This window comes from Aythya fuligula, chromosome 14 (genome assembly GCF_009819795.1).
Source record: "Aythya fuligula isolate bAytFul2 chromosome 14, bAytFul2.pri, whole genome shotgun sequence".
NCBI lineage: Eukaryota > Metazoa > Chordata > Aves > Anseriformes > Anatidae > Aythya > Aythya fuligula.
Window position 1 is genome coordinate 13,854,752 of NC_045572.1, and position 12,652 is coordinate 13,867,403.

Sequence of the window (12,652 nt, forward strand, 5' to 3'; positions counted from 1 at the left end):
TCTTTCTACATTTCAGGAGAATGCCCCCGTGGGAACAAGTGTCCTGGAGCTGGTCATGAGTGACAGAGACTCCCCAGAAAATGGGCCACCGTATTCATTCCAGATTACACAGGGCAATGATGGGAAGGCTTTTGATGTCACCCAAAATGGTCTGCTGGTAACATCATCCGTCCTGAACAGAAGAGTGAAAGAGCAGTACCTTTTACAAGTCCAGGTAAAGCCTGCCTTTCTGTCCTGGTAGCTGGACTCCCAGCGGGGTTTAAGAGCAACACAATGAGATTAGGATGGCACAGCCGGATGGGAAATTACCTGGTATTGGAGAAATCCAATCCAGGAAAAAATTCTGCAGTTTGGAGTCAGATTCAGAGCTCATTGCTCTGCAAAGTCTGCCCACAAGAAGCTGGGAACCAGCCTTGGCATTGATAAAATCAGTTAACATGATCATGAGAAGTGCTCTGTCAGCAGTGTCCTTAGGCAGATGCTTTTCCCAGCATAATTCTAGCAACTTCAGTTTAAAGTGATCATGCAAATTTTCTCCAAGTATCCTAGAAGTGATTTAAGCTCCTCTTTTTGAGGGTTTCTACTGTGGCAGTGTAAATGAATTAATTTTCAATGTTATCACTAAGGATAGTGTTTTACAAACAATAGCATAATAACATGTAAAGTACATACTTCTCCAGTACTAGCAGTCATTCTAAAAGCTAGGTACTATTATTATTACAAACCTCAACCACTAACTGCCTAAGATGAGGGAGAGACTTATCCTGTAATCTGATTATTCACATTTTTCTATTCTGAGCTTCCTTGGCTCATGCTAGGCAGACATTGTCAGAGGTGGGATATGGGCTTAAATAGTCCGGAAGGTGAGCAAATGTGTCAACATGCGTAACTGCTTTTATCTATCTCTGTACACCCGGTTACGTATGGAACACCAGAGATTGGCAGCAGCTCTAAAGATGATTAATCCTCAGGAAATCAGAGCCACTCAGGTGTGCCTCAGCTGCTGATGAGCACACGGAAATGAGCGCGACCCCACCACGAACAGAAGGACTCAATCAGTCTCCAGGCTGGAAGGCACGCTGCCGCTTCCCTCGGGAAGCCAGCCCCAGGCAGAGGTCCAACGCTGCTGCCAATTTTTCCTGCTCCTTCTCCATTCCTGCTGCCTGAGAGCTCCCACCCATTGCCGCCTGTGCAAAGGACACGGTCCTTTGGCAAAACCTCAGCCCCTCAGGGGACGGCAAGCAGCACACGGCTGTAACAGGTCCTTCTCTTTTCTTTGTCAGGTCTCCGACAGCGGCATCCCTCCCCTGTCCTCATCGGCATTCATAAACATCCAAGTGACTGAGCAGAGCCAGTACGCCCCCTCTGCCCTTCCCCTGGAGATATTCATCACCACCAACGAGGCAGCCTTCCGAGGAGGTGTGCTGGGCAAGATCCACGCCACGGACCGAGACCCCCACGACACGCTGGTGTACACGTTGGTGGCAGAAGTGCCCCGGGAGGGACGCTTCTCCGTTGGGGCCACAGACGGAAAGATCATCGCTGGGGACAAGCTTCCCCATGGCCATTACCTCCTGAACGTGACGGTGAGCGATGGCACCTTCACCGCCAGCACCACCGTCAATGTCCATGTGTGGTGCTTCACGCAGGAGGCGCTGGACAAGGCGGTGGTGCTGCATTTCCGACACCTCTCCCCGGAGGAGTTCGTGGGGGATCACTGGCGCAACTTGCAGAGGTTTCTAGGAAACGTCCTTGTCACCCGGCGCCAGAACATCCACATGGCCAGCCTACAGCCCGCGGCTGCCTCTGATGGGGTGGACCTGCTCTTGGCCGTCGGAGAGCCCCATGGCTCCCTGTATGAGCCTTGGGTGCTGGCAAACAAGATCACCGTCTCAGCGGGGGAGATGGACCAGCTTGTGGGACTGCGGATGAAGAAGGCAATTCACGTGCCATGCCATGGGTCAGACTGTGCCCACCGTGTCTGCAAGGAGACCATTCAGCTGGATCCAGGCATGATGTCTACTTACAGCACTGCCCGGCTCAGCGTCCTCACCCCGCGGCACAGCCTGGAGCAAATCTGTTCTTGCAATGGTGAGCAATCCTTCTTGGTAGCACGCCACAATATAAACCTCTTAGAACTTAAATAATTCACTCTTTTTTTTTTTTTTTTTTTCTATGAATCTCCTGTAGCATTTAATTAAGCAACAGTAATATTGGCAAAAGTCACTCATACCTAGCAAGTAACAAAGCTCAGTGATTAGATTTTCAATCTTTGAGCTCCTGTGTTTATTCTGGGCTCATAAAAATAGAGACTAACTGATAAATTCCAGGGAAGGCAAGTAGAGCATATTTGTTATGTGTACTCTAGAGTGCTTCAAGTAATGAGACAACAGAGGTTAACACATCACTTGGGCAGGAAAGGTAGGGAGATACTGTAGGCTAAGATAAAGACATATTAAATGAAGAGGAAATCCAAGGGTGTTGTAGACCATTCTGAGGGCACCCAGAAGCTGCTGTGGGACAGAACTTGCAGGGCTGCTATCGCAGGACTGGCTTACAGTTGTGTACCCAAAAGAAATACTGGGAACACCAAATGGGAGCTGTGGGAGCTGCAGTGCAGCTGCACGTGGGTTGCTGTGGGCAGGATTGTTGCTGGGCAGTTATGGTGTCTGGCTGGGAAAAGAGGCAAGGCTGAAAACAGCCTCAAAATGTGACAAAGATGAGACCTTTCGCTCACTCTACTTCCAGGAACGGCTGTGAGGTTCGGGGGCCACAGCTACATTTGGTACCAGCACTCTCAGGCGGGGTCCTGGCACATGCACTTTCGTCTGAAGACCCACCAGCAGCACGCCGTGGTGTTCTCCGCCAACGGGACCGACCAGGCCGTGTTGGAGGTACGGATCACAACGTGCAGGGCTTCTTTCCAGTGTAAAAAGCACTTATTGTTTCAGGGAAGGGAACCAGAGAAAGAAGATGCAGTAGTTATCATCTCTAGTAATTGATCTAGAAAAGCAGATGAATAAAGAATAAGGGGTTTGTATATTCCCCACCAATTAAAATTGGTCTAACTGGAGACCAAGATCACGGGATGTACTTATCAGCTTACTGAGACTTATCCCCGAGACTAATCACATTGTGATCTACACACTGCAAATCTACCTGCAAGTGTTCATCCTGTCCCCGAGCTCCCTCATCCCTTCTCATGGTTTCGCAATCCCATCTTCCTATTTTGAAACATTTTTCTTCCCACTGCTACAAAAGACCGACACAGACAGGAAGCTGTGCAGTGGCCAACACCCAGAGACCAACCCAAAGTATGTGTTGCTCCTTGCTGTCACAGCCCTAGCCATTAAGGACAAAAGCAGAGAAACATCATCTCTATGTCCTGTGCCCACCTCCAGCTGTGACTTTAAGCCATGCTGCAAAGGGCTGATGAGAGAAATATAGCTTCTCAAGAAAGGTCTGTCTGGCCTGAATGACTGAAGGAAGCCCTCAGGATTTTAAGCTTTGTGGTGTGCTTTTAAGCTTTCTAGGTATGAGACAAAGCTGTGAAAGAATTTTAGCTGACAGTTTGTAGATTTGGTAAAGAGGACAGCTTCTCCCAGGGGTAGACATATCATTGCTCTTCCAGTTGCTAAGCTCTACCGATATTCAGAAGCAGGACGCAGTGACAGGATGGCAAGCCAGGCACGCTGGGAAGGACTTGGCAGTCCATCAGCTCTTGCTCCAGGGAATCGAGTTCTCAGCTGTCTCCCAGCCCCAGAAATCGATAAGCCCAATCTACAGACCCATCTGAAGTGAAATCACCTTCCTCCAGATAAAGCAAAGTGACAAAGCTCTCTGGTGTGCCTGCCAATCGTGCAAAGGGATTTACACACACGTTGCCCTGAGGCCCTTCCATGGCGCGTGCCGGCTGCATCCAGTTCTCCCTTCCCTTTGTCATCCCTGCTTCTTTCGGCGGGTGCACTCTCCTCTCACTGAGCTTTGTTTGTGCCACAGACTTCTCTAAGAGTGAACTGATGTCCCACTCTGCATTTGGCCCCTCCAGAGCAGCCCGACCACACCAGATGTAGGTTCCTCTAAAGTTTGGTGTGGCCCATAATCACTCCTCTTGCTCTAGCCTCTTCCAAGCATCGCCACTCCTTGTCTCTAATGTCCCCCAGTGGAGATCTCATCTGCTTGGGATTCCCAGCAGCAAGCTCTGCAGGTTTTCTGTGAATGTCTTGTTCTGTCATTTCTCCTTCTCCATTGGCTCTTGGCTTCTATGAAGGAGAGCTTTTATCAACAGAGCCCTGGGGAAAAAAAAGGTGAAAAAGGGATTTATCCCTGAGTTCATCCCAAAACAACACAGCCAACCTTTCCTTCCTCCTTCTTCCATGAGTTTTAAAGAGGAATCTTGGGTTGCAGACAGGAATTCCTGATGGCCCAGTTCAGTGCAGAAGACCATGGCTTGTTTTTGGAAGCTCAGTAACTTGATTGTCTCCCTCCCATCTGCTGGAGAGCAAGGACTGGATTGCAACCCCTATTAGCAGCTTTGGCCTGGGTTTCTGGCAGGCTGGTGAGGTACAACAGGAATCCCTTTCTCTGCCTCCTGCCTTCTCCTTGCCTCCCCCAGAGAAAGCTGCCAGGTGCTGCTCCTGGTCGAGGTCCTTTCAGCATCCCTCACCTATGCCAAAACGGGAACCACTCCAGCACCTTCCCCACCGCTAGCGAGACAGTGAGAAAAGAATAAAGGCCACGTGGCCCAGAACAAGAGCCCATCTGTGCCCGGTGATGGAGTTAGGACAGCCTGAATACCAGGGCTCTGATTAGGCTCGGGAAGGGGGAAGAAAGGGTGAGCAGCTGCAGCAGCATTATCGCATGGCTCTGCACCCTGTTAGAGGGAAAGGTGAGCTCCCCTCCCTCCTAGTGGTCAGTGCTTGCAGGAAAGGGCCATAGGCGAAGTTGTGCCAGCAAGATGAAGGTGGTTTGTAAAATAAAAGAGATTTCAGGGGCTGTATTTGCCTAGCTGGTAATTCTTGGGGCCCAAAAACTGGGATCCCTCTTGACTCACAATGCTCAGGCAGGGAGAGAGGGGAATAAGTAGCAAGAGGAATGTGGAGAGCCCCCACAAACACCACCCACATGCACCACAGCTAACCGGGCCCCCTGGGATGTGTTTTGCAGGTGGTGAACGGGGTGCCTCACCTCGGGTACAGCTGTCGGGGCAGCTACACCGGGAACCTCTCCTCCTCGCGCCTCGTGAGCGACGGCGAGTGGCACTCGGTCTTCCTGGAGGTGAAGAACACGTCTGTCCGCCTGCTCATCGATGGGCTGGGGAACGCCTCTCTCCAGCTGCCAGGGACCTGTGGCATCTCCCGGGGCAGACGAGACCTGCTTTTTGGGGGCCTCCGGCAACCCCTCCAGTCCCAGAGAGTCACACGAGGGTTCAGGGGCTGCCTGGATGTGCTTGCGATCAACGGCAGGGAAGTGGTCCTCCTGCCCGGGAAAGGGCAATCCAAGGAAGTGGTGGAGGAGGTGGGGATAAAGCAGTGCTGCTCCCCGACCGGTGCCTGCAGCAGCAATCCGTGCCTGAACAACGGGATGTGCTCCGAAACACACGGAGGAGGTACGTGGATATCCTACGCAGAGCAACGGGGGAGCAGCGAGGGAAGGGAAAGTCACAACTTCTTCATTTGTCCCTATCAAGGGGCTTCTTGAGTGAGAGGTCCCCAGTCCCAGGGGAACTCAAGGGATAGCTGGCTCAGTGCAGGAGCAGCCGGGGCCATGAGATCATCCTCCTGGCTCTCAGCAGAGGGCCGTGGCCCAGAGGGAAGGAACACATTTCTAAGGAGCGTGCATGACCTAGGAGAGAGCACCTTTGCCAAAAATTCAGACGCAAATAGAAATTCCACCCTCCCCGCTACATCCCCTTTGCTTAAGGAGCCATTAGTGAGGTCGGAATTGGGCGAGATGGGATCATGCAGCGATGGTATCTGGGCAGAAACAAGCCAAGATCTTCATCTATCCCCGCTGCACTCGGTGACTCCCCGGGGCTATGGGAAAGGATATGGGAAAACAGCAAGCTGACAGCCGAGAGCGGCAGGTTAATGCGGGGTGCGGGTGCTCAGCAGAGGTTTGGCACCAGGCTCTGCCCCAGACAGGCTCCCCACTGCCCCAGCTCCCATCAAAGGGCTTTTTCTACCAGCTGCATCACAAAAAGTGCTCATTCCAGGGTGAGGACCCCTCCCAGCTCCCCCCTCATGCCACTGCCGTGCACCCACATCCCAGCTGCCAGCACAGCTGCAGGGCTGCACCCCACAGCACCCCATTGCCCGAGACGGGCACCCTCAGGGCACGGCGTGCTCTGCAGGCTGTGGAGTGGGGCAGGAGCTCTGTGCTCCTTGGGTCAGCTGCCAAAGCCCAAACCCTGCCCAGCGAGCAAGCAAGGACCGGAGGAGGGAGCAGAGCTCCTCCTGCCCTGCCTGCAGCTGCTGGGAACGAGATCCCCAGCCCTGCCGACTCAGCAGCTGCCTGTCTCAGGTGAACTCATTTGACGCAAGCTGTCCACACCAGTTAGCCTGGCCCTAGTGCCTCAGCCTTAGCCCTGCACCCCTCTGCCTGGAAATCCCCTCTGGCTGGCCTGGAAGGGGCTCAAAGCCCTACAGGTGAAAACTCACTTCTGCAGTGGGTCAGGGCAGCATCTGCAAGCTTTGCAGAGAGGATACAAAGGGGAAAGAAAATCCCTCCCTTGTTAATAATCACCCAGCGCCCTTCCCATAGCTTCCTCCCAGCGTGAACAGCCTCCCCTGCAAACGGCCAGCTGCCCAGCAGGGTTCTTGTGGGATGCAGCCCCAGCAGGATTGCACAGGGCATTTCTGCAGGGCAGGGGTTGCTGGAGGGAGGCGTAGCTGTGAGGTTAGCCGGGGCGTGTGGCTTCCTGCAGCCCCGCGGGCTCACTGCCGGACACCGCGGGCACGCAGCGCGAGTTTGTGCAGAGCTCTGCCCGGGGACCGCAGGCACGGGATTACCCGCACAGGCTAAGGCACGTCTGGGCAAACGAGCCCGGGTGGGCCACGAGCCACGTGAGAACGCGTCTGTGCCGAAAGGGTCAAAGCCAGACCAGGCACCACATCAACCGGGAGCACAGGGCGAACGCAGGCAAGCCCCGCGCCCAGGAACACGTGTGTGTGCGCACACGCAGCCCCACGGGCGATGTCCAGCACCTGCCGAGCGAGCGCCGGCACGTCCTGGCTGCACAGCCCCTGGCACGCGTGTGGGAACAGGTCTGCCCTTGCTCGCGCTGCGCTCTAAAGCGGGGAAGTTTGGCTCGTGGCTGAGCAGCCAAGGCTTGGAGCGTGCTGCAGCGTGGCAAGCCTGACCTTCCCGCACAGCACCGCCAGCCGAGGGACTGGCAGGAGTTCAGCAGAGCCAGGGATGTTCCCATTTTGGGGTTACGTGAAGCAGCAGCCCCAAACCCAGGCAGCAGCAGCCCCTCCACGTCCCCAGGTGTGCCGGGTTCCTCTGGCTGCGACCAGTCACCTCCTGCAGGCAGGAGAAGCCAGGCGTGCCGAGACAGGAGCCTCGCGCCGCCAGGACTCGCAGGACCGAGGCTGCAGAGAACAATGGGTTGCACGGGATCGCTTTTAGCAGGGCCAGAAATGCTGATGCAGCCCACCAGGCTCCCCTTCCTTTAATCTAAGTTTGACCCCCAGTTTCTCCATGAGGTAAAGCCACGTGCTGTCTGGAGAGGCACTGTGTCGGGAGAGGGCAGGCTTCTCTTCCCTAAACAGCTCTGCAGCACCCAAAGCCTCCAGCAACTGCTCCAGGTCCTGTAATGTGGGTACCAGTCCTCCAAAGATGGTTTGGGTGCCCCACAAACATCCAGCAGCACCAAGTGCGTGTGCTCAGGCAGCTGGATTGAGCCCTCCATTTGTGCTATCAGTGCCGGGCACTGCTCCACACCGCTCTCACCAGTTCCTCCGTGTGGATGTGGTTTCCTTACAGCTCCCTCTCACCCCTCCAGGTTACACCTGCATCTGCTCTGGGCTGTTTTCTGGGGAGCGCTGTGAGCTCGGAGACAGCCCCTGCGACTCCAAGCCCTGTTTGCATGGGGGCACCTGCGTCCTCTCCGCCACCAGCTACTCCTGCCACTGCCCCGACTGGTACCTGGGCGAAAGGTAAGGCCAGGAGGTGTCCTGTGGTGGGCTGGGATCATGATGTGCTACTGGTCCCTGTTATCACCAGGCATCACAGTGTTTGGCTTTGGCCCCAAACCCTATGGTTAATACCACTTTGGAGTTCTCACCAGCAATGTTACAGCCTGGATATGTTTCCCCTACACTAAATGTCAGCGAGTGCTTGCCAAATATCCACAGCTGGAGAACTCACCAAGCCCAGAGGCTGCTCTGCTGCTTGGTGTCACCCGCCGCAGCCATGCACCCTCCCCAAGCTTCCTGCCCTGCCTCCAGCCCAGCGCCACCAGAGGTGCCCCGCGTGGGGCCCCGAGTCACTTAGCTGGGGTGAAAAGTGGTGTTTTTAACAAATGTGAAGGCAGAAATCATTACTGCAACTCTTGGATAAAGGAATGTATCTGGGCATTAGGTGGCAGTGTGATACCTGGAATGGCACACACGCCGGCTCACGCATTGTAATGCAATGGCTAAGAAATAAGAGAAGTGAACACTTCATGGTGTCTCTGCAGTAAGAGTAATAGGGAAAAAAAAAAAAAAAAGGGGGGGAAGGAAGGAAAATCAACCAGTGCATATTCCCCCTAGCACGGGGAGAGCATTACTGCTGGAAGGGAAAGTCCCTGTCCTGCAGGCAAGTGAGAAAGGAGAATATTTAGGTTCTACGGGGCAGAACAGGACAGAGAATTCAGTCTCAGCTCTGCATATGCTCCATAAAATGCCAAAAAATGACCATCCTGTAAACCTTGCAGCCTTCTTATGAAAAGCACTATTGTAAATGCCAGGATCCCCGCCCTCTGCCAGGAGAGGCAGGTAGCACGGCGGCTGGCAAGGGAGGTAGAAGCCCAGAGGAGGCACCCCAGGTGGGATAAACCAGAGCTCTGAGCAGGACGGTGCAGCTTTAGCCTCTTCCCCAGGCTGATGTTGTCTCCATCCCTTCCCAGGTGCGAGAAGCTGGCCGAGGAGTGCCAAGACAACCCGTGCCGCAACGCGGGGCGCTGCGTGAGCGCCCAGGGCTCCATCCACTGCATCTGCCCGTCGGATTACCAGGGGGACTACTGCACGCAGCCCATCATCACCCCCGCCATCGTGCCCACGCAGTGGGCGGTGGGCCCGGAGGAGATCGCCGAGATCGTGGCCGGCGTGCTGGGGGTGGCCATCCTGGCCGTGGCCTTCGTGCTCATCCGCAAGCGCTACCGCCACCGCGCCAAGGCGCACAAGCCGGTGGCCCGGGAGGACCCCGACCTGCTCTCCAAGAGCGAGTTCTCCAAGAGCGTGGGCGTGGGCACCCAAGCCGTGCCCCCCATCGAGCTCAACATCCTCGGCGACACGGCGCACAACAACCTGGACCGGGCCACGCCGGAGCAGCGCAAAGCCAGCGGCACCCCCGAGTTCGTCACCTTCAACTCGGCCAACGCCCCCAAGCACCGGGGCACCATCGTGTGCAGCGTGGCGCCCAACCTGCCCCCCGCCGCGCCCCCCTCCAACTCCGACAACGAGTCCTTCGTCAAGTGCACCTGGGCCAGGGAGGAGATGGGTCAGTAGCTGCAGTTTTGGCTTGCTCTCGCCAGGTCCCTTTACCCCTGTGAGGTGGATCACGCGTTTGCAAACATGGGAGAGCAATGGTGTCGGGCAGAGCAAAGTAAAATGTGGGTGAATGATGCCCTAGTCCTTCCACTGGCTCTTCCCTTCCCCAGGTGTCACCTCTACACCCCCATTTTCAGCTTTAATTCACTTAGCTCCCTACACAAGCAGCAGGGGATCCATTAATGGACGGCCTGAATTCCCACATGCCCAGGGTCAAAAGTCCCTGTAAAAGGGGATGTTGAAGCCAGTGAGGAATATTTAAGATCCTAAAAGTCAGCGTGAGTTTTAGTGGAGTCTTTCACACCAAATGCCCACAGCCAGAGGGATCATGCCCGGAGGGAAATGCGGCTCCAGGCAGCCAGGTCCCTGCTCTGTTCCTGCCCAGGAGCTCAGCAGCCAGGAGAGCTGCCAAAGAGAGCTCACAAGAGTGAAGTAGAGGGAAAGGGATCCGGTGGATCACTTGCTCTGCACCATCCCTTCTTTGTGGAAGCTTTTTGTATCCATGTGGCGTGCTGAAGTGTGTCGTTTGGGTGCTAGGGTGGGAAGTGTCAGAAGCCTGGTGGGAGCACTGCCCCGGCACAGGTAGGGGTGCCCCAAAATCCCATCTTCTCCCAGGGCAGACACTGCAGCTCCCCAGTCCCCATGGCTCCTCGCTCCCCCTGCCACATCTCCTGCAGGCTCAGGCCTACACAGTGAGAATCAACGGGAGGGCAGGAGAGGGAAAACCCCAACCCGGGGCACGCACCACAGCTAACACAGCTCTCTTCTCTTCCAGTCTACCCAGCAGAAACAACCTACTGGCCGCCCCGCTACCTCTCCTCGGACGTCCAGGAGTATTCCCACTACGAGATCATCCAAGCCCCCCCCGCCTCCTCCTCCCACCCTCCTCTCCCCCCGCCGCCCCCTCCTCCGGCCGACGCCGAGCCGGTGGCTCTGTACGGGGGCTTCCCCTTCCCGCTGGACCAGAGCAACAAGCGGGCCCCCATCCCTCCCCGCTACAGCAACCAGAACCTGGAGGACTTCTTGCCGCTGGGGCCGGTGGAGATGGGAGCCTCCCAGTGCCAGAACGAGTACACGGCCATCAGCTACTACCCGGCCCAGCTGGTGCAGGGCGAAGGGGTCCCCTACCAGCCCGAGCCCGGCTACAAGCGGGTGAGCATGAGGCTGAGCGTGGCGCAGCCGTCCTACGCCGACTGCGAGGTGGTGGGCCACCACCAGCCCGGCCTCCGCCCCCAGCCCCTGCCGCCCCCCAACTACGAGGGCTCCGACATGGTGGAGAGCGACTACGGCAGCTGCGAGGAGGTGATGTTTTAACCGAGGGACTCGTCCCGGAGCTGAGAAGGGAAGCGCACACGTGTGTGTGTGTCCCCACCCCGAGGGAGGCTGGCGTTCCCCCCCGCCCCGGTTTGCAGCATCTCGCCCCCCGCGCTGGGGTGGGATTTGGCTGGATCTTTTTGTTCCTGCTGTGGACGGAGGGGAAATGCTCCGGCCATCGCCAGGACACGGAGGATGCTCGTGGGATGCCAGTGACTAACCGGCCTCCTTGCCACGGAGCATTCCCCCCGACGACGCCGTGCATCTCCTTGCAGCCTGGGCTGCCCGGTCCCGGGGAGGAGCAGAGCAGGCACTGCAGCAGCCCTGGAGGAGAAGGCAGGGAAGGACTAGCACTGCCCAGCCCCCGGTGGCACCCCGCAGCCAGCTCTGGTGCCGAGGACTCGCATCAGGGCGATGGTTTGCCCGGTGGGATGGTTCGGTTGGTGCAAACCCTCTTCTGCGTCTGCTCCCCACGAGGCTGGCTGAGAGATGAGGGGGTGCAGCCAGGCCTGCCAGCACGCCCTCAACTTGGCAAAAAGAAGTCCAAGAAAATAAAACAAACGTCCATTTCTACAGGGGAAAAAAAAAATAAAAAAATGCAACAAGGCACATGGCACCGGCATGGACTAAAACCAGCCCGTGGACCCTTCCCAGCTGGGCTGTGCTGCGGGGAGCAGGGGAACCTGCCCCGAGGCTGCAGCGGTACCCAGCCCTCACACCCCTGGGGCTGGTGTATCCCAAAAAGACTGCAGGGCCAGCCCCTGTGCCATGGACTGCACCCGCGGCATCCCCAGCGCGGGATGGGCACCAGCTGAGGGCTTGTTGTACGTCCCTGTGCTCGGGAATGTGCTGTTTCTTGTGAAAGGTTTTCTTCGGTTGGTCGTTTGATGTAATTTTTGTTCCATTGATTTTTTTTGGAAAGTATTAAAGATGATTTTTTTTTTTACTAGTCTGATTTCATAGGATAACTGATTCTCCTGTAACTAGGAGATCCCAGCTTGTTTTGCACACTGGCACCCCTCAGCCCTGTGCTTGGGTGGTATTTGTAGAGAAAAACTGATCCAGAAACGGATCCCAAAAGCTGCAGCAAGTCCCTGGTGCTCCTGGCACACGGCTGCCCCACACCTACCCCCTGCAGCCCAGATGAGTCCCCTCGCATCCTCCCACAGCTCCTGCTCGCCTGCACAGGCGAGAGAAACCCCCTCCCATCGCTTTTTTCAGGTAAAAAATAAATCCAATTTATTGATTACAGTGAGATACATGATTCGGGTGCCGCACCAGTTCCCCCACTGGGCAGCCACCCACGCTGACAATATCCATAGGCACGCGACACGGACGTGAATCACTTCCATACGTACATGATTCCCCTGGTTACAAAGCAGCCTACAACAAACAAGTGTCAAGTTTTCATGTCCATCTGGCCCCTGCCAGGTCCCCTTGGTGTCCCACCACTCCTGCTCAACCCCCGCTGTGCCTCAGCCCAATAAAACACCGGAAAAAAATCACCAAAAAATGGTTAATGCTGCAGAAGTACCCCAGCGCCCTGGGAGCATGTAGATGTCCCCTGCCAGGGAGGTGACATT

The 12,652-nt window shown here is 56.0% G+C and overlaps 1 protein-coding gene across 1 annotated transcript in view; it reads left to right on the forward strand.

Moving 5' to 3' along the window:
• The window catches only part of FAT2 (FAT atypical cadherin 2), a 42,196-nt gene extending 31,127 nt beyond the window's left edge, over positions 1-11,069 (forward strand). Inside the window, exons 17-23 of the mRNA XM_032196984.1 lie at positions 17-214; positions 1,284-2,091; positions 2,749-2,894; positions 5,167-5,608; positions 8,006-8,159; positions 9,113-9,705; positions 10,531-11,069. Of these exons, the coding sequence (XP_032052875.1) occupies positions 17-214; positions 1,284-2,091; positions 2,749-2,894; positions 5,167-5,608; positions 8,006-8,159; positions 9,113-9,705; positions 10,531-11,069 (2,880 nt within the window). The remainder of the gene's footprint in view (positions 1-16; positions 215-1,283; positions 2,092-2,748; positions 2,895-5,166; positions 5,609-8,005; positions 8,160-9,112; positions 9,706-10,530) is intronic.
• The last annotated feature ends 1,583 nt before the right edge of the window (positions 11,070-12,652 follow it).